Consider the following 13,350-nt stretch of genomic DNA (forward strand, 5'->3'; position numbering starts at 1 on the left):
TCACATGGAACCAAGTCAGGACTGTAAGGTGGGTGTTTCAGTGTTGTCCATCCGAGTTTTGTGATCGCTTCCATGGTTTTTTGACTGACATGTGGCCATGCAGTGTCATACAACACCAAAACATCTTTCTTTTGCCAATGTTGTTGAACACAACTCGGTTGAGCTTGAAGTTTTTTCAGTGTCGTCATATATGCATCAGAATTTATGATGGTTCCACTTGGCATGATGTCCACAAGCAAGAATCCTTCAGAATCGAAAAACACCGTAGCCATAACTTTTCCAGCAGAAGGTGTGGTTTTGAATTTTTTTTCCTTGGGTGAATTTACATGATACCACTCCATTGATTGCCTCTTCATCTCTGGTGAAAAATGATGGAGCCATGTTATATCACCTGTCAAAATTCTTCCAAGAAATTCATCTCCACCATTCTCGTACTGTTCCAAAAGTTTGCTGCATACCGTTTTCCTTGTTTCTTTGTGAGCCACTGTCAACACCCTGGGAACCCACCTGGCACAAACCTTTTTTAATGACAACACTTTCAGTATCCTGCAAACACTTCCTTCCCCTATCCCAACATAGCATGGCAATTCGTTCACTGTGTTGCGTCTCTCAACAGTCACCAATTTGTTAACTCTCTGCACATTATCTGGAGTGTGCTGTACGAGACCTCCTGCTGCGAGGACAGTCCGCAATATTGCCGTGCCCACTTTCATCACGTAACCTGCTTGCCCTCCGACTAACTGTACGGCGATCGACAGTAGCATCTCCATACACCTTTATCAACCTCTTGTGGACATTTCCCATTGTCTCGTTTTCACAGCACAGGAATTCTATGACAGCACATTGCTTCTGATGAACATCAAGTGTAGCAGCCATCTTGAAGACATGCTGTAATGGCACCACACACGGAAACAGGTTGAACTAAGTTTGAAAACAAGCGGGAAGGATGTATCTGCACACTGTAAAACTTTCAGACATGCAGAATGAAAACTGTATTTTTACAAAAATAGTGTGCGTTTCTTTTGGAGTGACCCTCGTACTGTCATGGCCATACTGGGTATTTACCTTGAAAGACCACAACTTTCATCTTATGTAATGAAGTTTTAAGACTTCATTCTGTACATTTATGTTTTACCCAATGTACTATTAACTGGGAGTCATCTTCTTATACTCAAATTATTACTTTTTCATCTGCAAATAGTAATGTGCCGTGATTCATGTGTTTCTGCAATGTAATTCCTGGCTAATCATCAGATTTCAAATTTTTAAGGACTTTGTCACTATAGCTGCAGGGCAAAGGTGTCATCAACCCAAAGGTTGCACTGAACACCACAGTCCTTTACCAGACAAGGTCCTACTGTTGCCTTTGTCTTACTTTTGAACTGATTTACTCAGCCAGTTAAAGGGGGTCTGCAGTTTAACGCAGACTTTGAACCATGGTGCAGTCCAGCATTTATCACATTAACAAAGACTGCCAGCACTGAAAGAAGTGATCACTAACAGAAAAAAATTATAGGGTGACTCAGGTTTGAACCCCAGGTCTTAGTCAGCATAAGTGTTAAAAATACAGAGAGGAATTGCAGACCTGGGCTGCAAGCGAGCATTGATTGTATTCAGTGGGGAAAGTTAAACCTGTGTCTTCTGCTTACTAGGCAGAAGCTCTGACCACTGAGACATCTGCACCCAACTGATTGCAATGCTTGCTCACAGCTGACGTCTGTGGTAATTTCCAAGACACAGTGCACATCAAAATCGCACCCTCACTGCAAAAAACATATATCGAATGCTTGATCCTTGAAGTGGAACGTCACCTGAGAGTAGCAGAATGTTGCGTGAGAGTAAGCATTTCAGTTTTTATATTTTTGCTACTTATGACTATCTGGTAAATCTCTCTCCTGTGAGTTTCTCCCAATTTCCCAACAACGAGTGAAAAACGCATCCTGGGTACGGGGAGAAAGGAATGGTGCTTACGCCAGACACAGTACTGTACATGATGCCGATACCTGATGAACAATGTAAGTGATAGTCTTCATTTCTTTAATTAATTCCTGTGAGTGAAATAAGTGCTGTTACTGTCTCTTTTTTAATGACTTTTTATTTTCAATACATTTGTCATTTATCATCTCTCATGTCAGCATCTCGAGAGTGAAGCATTCAATCTGTATACTGCTCGTTGGCAGCCCGTGATTTTGATGTGCACCATTTCTTGGAAATTACCAAGTCTGTATGTCCTTTTTGTATTAATTCGTAGTGGCTGCTGGCTCAAAAATAGTATCTGTTCTTGGGCCGTTCTGAAACAACAGACACCACACATATGTAAAAGTTAATAAGAGTGGGTGAAAGAGAACACCCCTATTTCACTCCTTGGTTGATTTGTATCTCATTTGTCATCTTTTCTCCCGTATTTATTACTATTTTTATTTCACAATATAAGCTTTCAATTGTACTGATGAAGTGTGCTGGGTAGCTTCTATCATTCACTCTTGCCCATAATTATCACAATCAGTTCGGTCAAGAGCTTTTCCAGAATCTACGGAGTGTTGAAACAGTCTCTCTGCAGTGCCATATGATTGTTAGCCACACATGCTGTATGTCACAGTGAATATACTGAAAAGAAACTCAGTGAAATACAAGTTATTGATTTATTGAATATTCATTTTTACTTACAGATTTTCACATTAAATGTTGAAAGTCTCCCCCCTGTTGTTGAATACACAATTCAGTTCGTCTAACCATGTTTCCAAACACAAGCTGTAACATTTCTTCTGTAACAGAAGCAGTGAAAGTGGATATTTCTGTTTTCAATTCATCGATGGATTTTGGACAGTTTTTATAGACAGTTGCTTTCACTGCATCCCAGAAGAAAAAGTCGGGTGGTGTTAGGTCAGGTGACCATGGAGGCCAAAGTCCCTGTGAAATTATGCAATCACCGAAAACATCAGCAAGCAGTGACATTGAGACGTGAGCCGTATGCGCGTTACACCATCTTGTTGAAAATAACTGTTCAGTATTTCACTTAACACAAGTTCTCCTATGAATGGGTACAGATTATCACTGCAGTATCGTTGTGTGTTTATAGTTTCGTTGAAAAATATGGGACCCACAATCCGATGTCTATAAATTGCAATCCAAACTCCTATTTTCACAGGATGAAGTAGTTCCTCGTGAATACACGCTGGATTTGCAGTACTCCACATACGAGAATTTTGCGAGTTCATGTACCCAGATAAATGAAACCACGCCTCATCAGTGAAAAACATTTCATTAAGAATATCCCTTCCATTCTGTTGGACAAAATTTTTGAACCATTGACAATAATGCAGTCTCTTTCCATGATCAGTATTTTTCAGTTCTTGCACGACTGTCACTTTGTAAGGGAAAAGTTCTAATTTTTTCCTTACAGCTGTGTGGGCCGTTCTGACGCTAACATTGATTTCCTGGGTGAGTTTTCGTACTGACTTGTCCGGACTCATTGACATTTTATCGGAAATATCGAGTAGTTTATCCTCAGACAAAACGCTATGACAACCACATGTCAGTGCATCTGTCACTGAACCCGTACTTTGAAATTTGTTAATCAAATCTTGCATAGTATCGCGATTTGGGAGTGTTGTCTACGGGAAAACTAAATTAAATGTTTGGCGAACTGAAACTGTGTATTTACCTCCAGCTTTGAACACTTGTTCGACTAAAAACACGTGTTCTTCAATGGTTAGCATTTTAACAGTGACAAAAAGAAACAAACGAACAAAGGAACTAAACTTAATCTGTCACATCAACACGTGCACGATGCTACTGACACTGGCTGAAATAAATGCAACAGTGGAATGTTGGGAGAATCCACTTGAAGGGAAGTAACCCAGGCAGGCGAACAATCATACGGCATACGCGGCTAACAATCATACGGCACAGCGGATAGACTTTTTGAGCACCCCGTTTAAGCAAAGTGGATTGTGAGATAAATTATCTTTTCTCTGTGACCCAGTTGATTGTGAGAACTCAGCGTAATTTTAAGACACTTGTGCAGAGAAATGTTTTCCATTGCAGAGCACGGAGGATGAGCTGGATCGCGGGACAGAGTGCCTCGCGCTGGTTCTGCGGCATGCCGGCGTGCGGCCACGTCTTCTGGAGGGACCGCCGGACCTCTGGAAGGTCACCCACAAGAGGGATGTGTACGCTGCTGCCGGCTGCCTCAGGGGTAAGCTACAGGTTTGTGGGAATGTCAGTGGGCAGAGTGCAAAATGTAGATGCAACGCATTTCTGCAAAAGTGCACATAATGATCATTTAATACTCAGACTGCTACAGACGGTACTTGGCAGCTGTGCTTCTGGTGCACCACTGCCGCACTTCTCAAACATACCTTGTTACAAATACTTCAGACGTGCTTGTCTTTTCTCATGAAGGGAAAACACCATAGGCTGCTCTCTGATACACTTGAAACTTGGCAGGGTGAATGAAGAGGAAAGTAAAGGTACACATATTTTGGCTCAGGTGCCAACACTCAGTAGTTTCTGAACAAGTTGTGGTCAGAAGTTTCAATGTTACTAGGTCACTCCCATTGAGCGAGTATCCATGAGAGTTGATAGCAAAGTGGCTGAGCAAACCTGTGCTCCAGGGGTAGTGTCTTTAGCCAGTATAAAAAATTTCGTGGGTTCCAGGTTAGAACTCAGCTGCTGCTTAAATTTCGGCAAGTTGGAGCCCTTGGGGGTGGGGAGGGGTGGGGGTGGGGGGGAAGAGGGAGATAAGGAGCACAGCTTCACACACACGCACACACACACAATACTTTTGTGCCATCGTGAAATCTAATGGAAGTAATTTCAAAAGAAATGATCCTTTCAAATCTTACTACAAACAGATTTTATTGCCACAAATCTTATATACTAAGTGGCAACTGAAAATTAAAAACATCTTACTTCTAGTATTTCAGTTTTTGCTTTGATTTTTACTTTTATGCTCAAGAGAACCAATGTGTTCCCCAGGGTGATACCTGCAACAAAAGATGTTCAAAACATAGAAATTTGAAGCACCACGAGCATTGTGTTAAGTAACATATGCCACAGTCACATTTTTATAGTGTGAATATAATTAGAAAAACATCCTCATTAACATAGCTAAATACCTCGCTATCTCGTAATGATTTCAGGGTGAACACCGCATATTGAAGTATTTTATGGATCAACCCATGTATTTTAAGAACATCACTTCTACTTGTGATTTCCCTTTGCTGTGCAAGGAAAACAGGACTCTTCTGTAATTGGTGAATGCCTTTCATTGCTTTTCAGTAAAAGTATGCATTACATGATTAACTAAAATGCACTTTTGGTGGAATTACTTTTAATGAAAAGATCAGTTTTCCTATTTCATCAGCTAACAGCCAATCATGTGAGGAGTGATGACTTTGTCCACTACATAAGTCAATAATGTAGAGTAATGGCCTCATATTTAAGTAAGTTTGGAAAACTTTTCCAAAAACTGATGAGTGGTTTCTTCTGTGAGCTCCCCAAATTTTGTGGCCATTGCCATTTTATTACTTGGTTTAAGTCTTGTTGGACTAAATGACAAAATTTGCCACTGACTTATTAGAGACAAACAATTACTGTTGGAAACAGATTTCTGGAATGCCTTCATCCATTCCAGTTGTGATGGTAAAGGCTGTTTTTAATACCGTTTAAATGCTTACTTCTTTTTTCAATAATTCCATTGTATTTCAACATGCCACAAAAAATTTTGAAGTCACATACTTTTGTGACAACAAAAGAAAAAAAAGCACAAGACTGGATTTGTACACAGAAATTCGAAACGATGCTCCTGGCTGCTCCAATACCAGCTTACTTGAATACATGCCGAACAAGAGGACTGATGAAGTGGCATCGAAACTTTGACTGCCATTTTCTTGGAAACTATTATGTCTGGGCACATGAGCCAGAACAGGTGTCCCTTCATTTTCACCCTGCTGAGTTTCAACTATTATCAGAGAGTGACCTATGACAGTTTTCCCTTATTAGTTATATTGTTCTGGATTTATGTTGCACATTAGGATAGACGGGAATATTTATTTATATTATTTGCTGCAATCTGCAGTGACAGAACAGTCCCACAGCAAAGTGTGAAGACACAGAGTCGACATAAAGAATGGACCGTGTATTGAAACACCATCTGTCCATTTCATATTGAATGATAAAGTACAAAGAAATTTTGCCAGACACATGGACATACAGTGATGACAAAATTGTGTACTCTGTCACATGGTCAGGTTGGTAGCACTATCATGTTTATAAGAATTTTTAACTTGTTGTAGCCCTGTCAGCAGCTGTGATAAATTAATACGTCAAAGATCTGCCTCAGTTGCGAAAAGTTACTGGTCTTTACCCAGGTTTCAGCTAGAGTAATCTAGCCTTCTTCAGAAGCATAAAATAAACTAATACATGCCAGAATAAGGCACGGTCAAACATAAAAAGCTAAAGTACCGTGGTACCATGTCAAGCTATGTTACTTAGCTGAGGAACAGCCCCAGCCCTACTTCATGGAAAGCGGTCGGTTAGCTGCAGATGCTGCGTTCCAACCATCAGCTGTACAGTGGAATGACAACAATGAAAATCCGTGCCGGACTGTATTTTATAATGGCTGTATTCGCCACAGTGCCTGTTCCTTTGGACCTGCATGCATGTCCAAAGGAACATTGCATCATAATCAGAATAACTCAGGTGCTGCAATATTATAAAAGTTTTGTAAACGTGAAGTTGCCGATTCGAACCTTGCTAGCAGCAATGTCACCTTTTTTCCCCGGTTCAAGTTGCCTTTTCATTTACAAATAGAAAAGTTAGTTAACAAAAAGAAAAACTTGGTCTGAAAACGCGAAACCTCAAATAAAGAATAAAACAGTCTTTTATTTTTAGAGATTGAACAGTATTGCTGATGTGCATAATGTTTCTTATTTAACAAAAAAGTGCACGGTGTCCAGAAAAGGACTCCCTGATTTCAAAATTAAATATCTCAAAAACAAAGAATGCAGTAAACAGTGTGTTTATTGTGAAAGCTGTTTATACAGCAATTTGAAATAATGGTTACAAAATCTGCTAACAGGTGGCACTGTACGCTGTACAGCTCATATCAGCATACATAAGTGAAATAATCGTATGAAAACAGTCTTTGCAAACAATCACATCACAATGTTTTCAAAATGTTCACCATTGTCACTACAGAGGTGGCGCAAACGAATAATGAAATTTGCCATCACATTTCGTAGAGTCTCAACCGAAATGGATTCACATGCCACAGAGATCGCCGATTCAAGCTTGTCCAGCGTGGCAGGATGCTTCGGGTAGACCCTGTCTTTCACTGTGCCCCACAAAAAAAAGTCACAGGGAGTCAAATCCGGCGAATATGGAGGCCAATCCATGCCTGCACCAGTAAATTTGGGACATTCCAAAGCAATGACTCGATTCCCGAAGTGTTCCTCAAGAAAGCGAAACACTTGTTCGGTCCGATGTGGTCGGGCTCTATCTTGCATGAACCAATCAGTAAAGGTCGATCCTCTAATGCTTGCTGTGTGGCGACAAATTGTTCCAAAATTGCAACGTAACGTGCACCAGGAACCGTTTCTCAAATGAAAAAGGGCCAATAGTGCCTCTGCTGCATACTGCAGCCCACACAGTAACTTTAGGAGAATACAGGGGTTTCGCTTCACACCAATATGGCTTTTCGGAACCCCAAAATCGGCAGTTCTGCTTATTCACATATCCATTCAGGTGGAAGTGTGCTTCATCTGTAAACCAGATGCAGCCAAGATCAAATCCTTCACTATCAGTCATTGTGAGCATCTGATTAGCAAAGGCAACCCTTTGTTGCAAAGCTGGTACGGGTATGGCCTGGTGCATTTGAATTTTGAATGGAAACATGTGTAGGCTCTTTCTCAGTATTTTCTGTATGCTGGAACACTTCAAACCAGTCTCAGATGCAATTCTACGGACAGATGACATTGGATTTCACTGCATAATTCCAGAAACTGTGGCGATATTTTCAGGCATAACTGCGGCTTGCTTGCGGCCAACATGCCCCACTAGATCATCAGTTACGCTGCCTGTTCGTTGAAATTTTACGAAGAGCGTACGAATGGTTTTCGCATCGGGTCCTTTTGGAACATTAAATCATGCTTGAAAACTTCGCCTTGTTGCCGTAGGACTGTCTTCTAACCTGTGGTACTCTAGCACCAGAAAAATGCATTGTTCAATGGAGTACATGGTTTTAATCTCTTCCTTCGGTACGTTAACCTCCTTTCATGTTTCAATAGTGGAACTGATCGCTCTGGGCTTCGGATCACTATTTATACTAGGCATTATGTATGGCGATTACAGCGCCTTCTGTTAGTAGCTTTTGTAACTATTATTTCTAACTGCTGTATAAACTTCTTACAGCTTTCACAATAAACATACCGTTTACTGCATTCCTCTATTGATCTTTGTTTTCGAGATATTTAATTTTGAAATCAGAGAGTCCTTTCTGGACACCCTGTATTTTGCATGTGTATATCAAATTTTAATTTTTCATATGACCAGTAATTAAAAATAAAAATATGTACTTTTTATTTAAAAATATGATTCACTGTTCATTAATCAACATTTTTATACGCTAATAAATGTGTACTTTAAATAAAAAGAAAAATAATATTACTGCCAGTGAGAACTGAATCAGTGACTATACAATTCCCAAGCTTTTACGTTGCTCACTTGGCTACTGATGACTGAAGACTGCATTAATGATTTACATTGTGCGTACGTGTGTGTGTGTGGTTTTCGTGCTACTGGTTTAGGGAATTTATGTCTTAGAAACGATCTGCAAGTGCTATAAATACTAAGAAATTCAAAGATTGTCTGTCCATAAGATCTCATTGTGTGAAGTAATGCAGCTATTGTTGAAACTTGGAAAGTGATAGATTTTGTACTTGACAGCAATAGTTGGTGTTACTATTAAACTCTGTTGACCTTACAGATGACATTATATGAGGAAGATACCGTATCAACCAGTAACATCAGTTCAGTCTCAGTAAAGGGCATGCATACTGCACTTCAGTAGCCCACATAGTAGCTTTATTCACTGAACTGCAAAGTTTGTGATGAAACTGATAGCCTGCACAGAACTAATATTTTTATTTAAGTGCAAAGAACTTTGTCATGCAATGTGTACAGTTTGTTGCGTTGCTACACTGAAACTGAAGGGACAGCTTCTATCATTTGAAACAATGAACAAAACTTATAGGACATGAACTACAGTTGGTGGTTTGTAAAGATAGCTGGACAGGTCTGCACTCTCCCACAGTCACATTGTGCTGTTGTGGCAGGGGAAGACAAAATGAGGATTGCCATGCTGACAGTCTGTGCTTCTACAGACATTGTGTAAATAATGTCTTCTACATCTACATCTTCATAGTTACTCTGCAATTCACACTTATGGCAGAGTGTTCATCGAACCATTTTCATACTACTATTCTACCATTCCACTCTAGAATGACGCGTGAGAAAAATGAACACACAAATCTTTCTGTTCGAGCTCTGATTTCTCTTATTTTATTATGATGATCATTTCTCTCTCTGTAGGTGGGTGTCAACAAAATATTTACGCATTCAGAAGAGAAAGTTGGTTATTGAAATTTCATAAATAGATCTCGCCGCAAAGAAAACCGCCTTTGTTTCAGTGGCTGCCACCCCAACTCGCGTATCATATCAGTGACACTCCCACCCCTATTGTGCGATGACACGAAACGAGCTGCCCTTTTTTGCATTTTTTCAATGTCCTCCATCAATCCTACCTGGTAAGGATCCCACACCATGCAGCAGTAATCCAGCAGAGGGCAGACAAGTGTAATGTGGGCTGTCTCTTTAGTGGGTTTGTCACATCTTCTAAGTGTTCTGCCAACAAATCGCAGTGTTTGTTTCGCCTCCTCCACAATATTATCTATGTGGTCTTTCCAATTCAAGTTGCTTGTAATTGTAATTACTAGGTATTTTGTCAAATTGACAGCCCTTAGATTTGTGCAATTTATCATATACCCAAAATTTATCGGATTTCCTTTACTACCCATGTGGATGACCTCGCGCGTTTGTTTGTTTAGTGCTAATTGCCACTTTTCGCACCACACAGAATTTCTCTCTAGATCATTTTGTAATTGAAATTGATCGTCTGATGATTTTACTAGACAGGAAATTACAGCATCATCTGCAAACAATCTAAGGGGGCTGCTCAGATTATCACCTAGATCTTTTATATAAATCACGAACAGCAGAGGGCCTATGACACTACCTTGTGGATTACTAAATATCACTTCTGTTCTATTCGATGATTTACCATCTATCACTATGAACTGTGGCCTCTCTGAGAGGAAATCACAAATCCAGTCACACAACTGAGACGATACTCCATATACACGCAATTTGATTAATAGTCACTTGCGAGGAATTGTATCAAAAGCCTTCTGGATATCTACGAATATGGAATCGATCTGAGATCCCTTGTCGACAGCACTCATTACTTCATGGGAATAAAAAGCTAGCTGTGCTGCACAAGAATGATATTTTCTGAATCTGTGTTGGTTATGTATCAATAAGTCATTTTCTTCAAGGTGATTCATAATGTTAGAGTACAGTATACGCTGCAAAATCCTACTGCAAATTGAGGTCAGTGATACGGGCCTGTAATTCAATGGGTTACTCATATTTCCCCTCTTGAATATTGGTGTGATCTGTGCTGTTTTCCAGTCTTTAGGAACAGACCTTTCATCAAGTGAGTGGTTGTATATGATTGCTAAGAAAGGCGCTATTGTGTCTGCATACTCTGAGAGGAACCTGATTGGTATACCATATGGACCGGAAGACTTCCCTTTCTTAAGTGATTTTAGTTGTTTCGCAACACCTAAGGTATCTACTTTTATGTCACTCATGCTAACAGCTGTTCTGTTTTCAGATTCTGGAATATTTACTTCGTCTTCTTTCGTGAAGGAATTACGGAAAACTGTATTTAGTAACTCCGCTTTAGTGCCACGATCATTGATAACATTTCCATCGCTATCACCAGTGACAGTATTGACTGTTTTTGCCACTGGTGTACTTTTCGTCTGACCAGAATCTCTTTGGGTTTTCTACCATAATTTGAGACAATATTTCATTGTGGAAACTATTAAAAGCATCTCGCATTGATGTCCGCACTAAATTTCGAGCTTCCGTGAAACTTAGCCAGTCTTGGGGATTTTGTGTTCTTCTGAATTTGTGATGCTTTTTTCATTGCTTCTGCAACAGTGTTCTGACTTGTTTTGTGTACCATGGTGGATCAGTCCCATCTCTTATTAACTTATGCAGTATGAATCTATCTATTGCTGTCAATACTGTATCTTTGAATTTGAGCCATATCTGGTCTACACTTACATAATTAGCTTGGAAGGAATGGGGACTCTCTCTTAGGAAGGTATCAAGCAAATTTTTATCTGCTGCTTTAAATAGATATATTTTGCGTTTATTTTTAGTGATTTTGGTTGATATAGTTTTGAGCCTCACTACAATGACCTTGTGTTCATTAATCCCTGTATCCATCATGATGCTCTCTATTAGATCAGGATTATTTGTGACTAAAAGGTCAAGTGTGTTTCGTAACCAAACCCATTTCCTGACGTGAGATACATAGCGTGCCTGTATGATCCTGCATGTCTGAGCATACACTGTCTGTTGTCTCATTCACTAAATACGCAGTATTTAATATGCCGCTCCTGAACCCATCAATTCCATTTTGTCATTATAGTTGTGAGACCTCGATCAAGGTAAGCAGCAATATGAAATGATAAACGACAGTCACAATAGGCCACAGTAATGCCACTCCTGAATTCTGACATATTTTCCCCCTTACACAATGCGTAACACATTCTTCTTGCAAACAACCAATATTCAGGTGCAATTTATAAAAGAGAAACTCACTGCATAATCATTCCTACATGCAGCTTGTAGATGGCATTACTCCTACTTACTTCTGTGGTTGTGCTGAAATGGTAATATTTTGCATATTTGAATATATGGCACTCTCGGTGTCAATTTGACATTTTGTTGTCTTCACGGTATTGTAATTTTAGTGGTCTGCAGTATACTCTATGGAGAACCAAACTTGGAGGCTTTGCCTATCCATCACTGCAACAATTATAACCTTCTGTTTTCCGTTGCCTCTAGACACCAACAGCCTTTTAAAATAACCCTCTATTTATACCACTGCATACCAGAGTTGAACGACAGTCGCCCATCTCTGCAGAGCGCAGCACACGCGTGTGTGTGGTGGCGGCGGCAGACACGGAGGCCGCACGGCTGCTCGCGGAGGAGCTGACCCCGCGGGTGAGTGAACTGGCGCGCATCACGACGGGTAGTCTCCCGGAACCTGGTGATTCCCCGCCCGGCACGCCGCCCGCCACGGCTGCGGCGTCACCGGCGGTCACCTCCACGTACAACACGGTAGTCTTTTTCCACGTGCACGAGATCTCTCAGGACGGGCAGCTGCTCGACCTGGCAACGGTGCTCGATGTTGAGAAGCAGGTGGGTACATCTACATCTACATTTGCCTTTATACTCTGCAAGCCACCCAACAGTGTGTGGCAGAGGGCACTTTATGTGCCACTGTCATTACTTCCCTTTTCTGTTCCAGTCGCGTATGGTTCGCGGGAAGAATGACTGCCGGAAAGCCTCCATGTGCACTCGAATCTCTCTAATTTTACATTCGTGATCTCGTCCGGAGGTATAAGTAGGGGGAAGCAATATATTCAATACCTCATCTAGAAACGCACCTTCTCGAAACATGGACAGCATGCTACACCACGATGCAGAGCGCCTCTCTTGCAGAGTCTGCCACTTGAGTTTACTAAACATCTCCTTAACATTGTCACGCCTACGAAATAACCCTGTGGCGAAACGCACCCCTCTTCTTTGGATCTTCTCTATCTCCTCTGTCAACCCGACCTGGTACAGATCCCACACTGGTGAGTAATACTCAAGTATAGGCTGAACAAGTGTTTTGTAAGCCACATCCTTTGTTGAATGAGATTTTCACTCTGCAGCGGAGTGTGTGCTGAAGTGAAACTTCCTGGCAGATTAAAACTGTGTGCCTGACCAAGACTCGAACTCAGAACCTTTGCCGTTTGTGGGCAAAAACATTTCATTGTAAACATTTGGTTTAAGAACCATGAAACAAGGTTGTATGTGTGAAAGAGACATGGGGCTCTGACAGGTTTCAGATTGATTATATAGTGCTAAGACAGGTATTTCGAAACCAGGTTTTAAAACGGTAAGACATGAAACAAGGTTTTAAAACAGTAAGACATTTCCAGG

At 40.7% G+C, this 13,350-nt stretch overlaps 1 protein-coding gene across 2 annotated transcripts in view; it reads left to right on the forward strand.

Moving 5' to 3' along the window:
- The window catches only part of LOC126293343 (D-ribitol-5-phosphate cytidylyltransferase-like), a 68,302-nt gene that overhangs the window by 33,781 nt on the left and 21,171 nt on the right, over nucleotides 1–13,350 (forward strand). For both annotated transcript variants that reach the window (XM_049986535.1, XM_049986536.1), the window contains exons 4-5: nucleotides 4,048–4,198; nucleotides 12,284–12,561. In XM_049986535.1, the coding sequence (XP_049842492.1) occupies nucleotides 4,048–4,198; nucleotides 12,284–12,561 (429 nt within the window). The remainder of the gene's footprint in view (nucleotides 1–4,047; nucleotides 4,199–12,283; nucleotides 12,562–13,350) is intronic.

Source organism: Schistocerca gregaria, chromosome 10 (genome assembly GCF_023897955.1).
Source record: "Schistocerca gregaria isolate iqSchGreg1 chromosome 10, iqSchGreg1.2, whole genome shotgun sequence".
Classification (NCBI taxonomy): domain Eukaryota; kingdom Metazoa; phylum Arthropoda; class Insecta; order Orthoptera; family Acrididae; genus Schistocerca; species Schistocerca gregaria.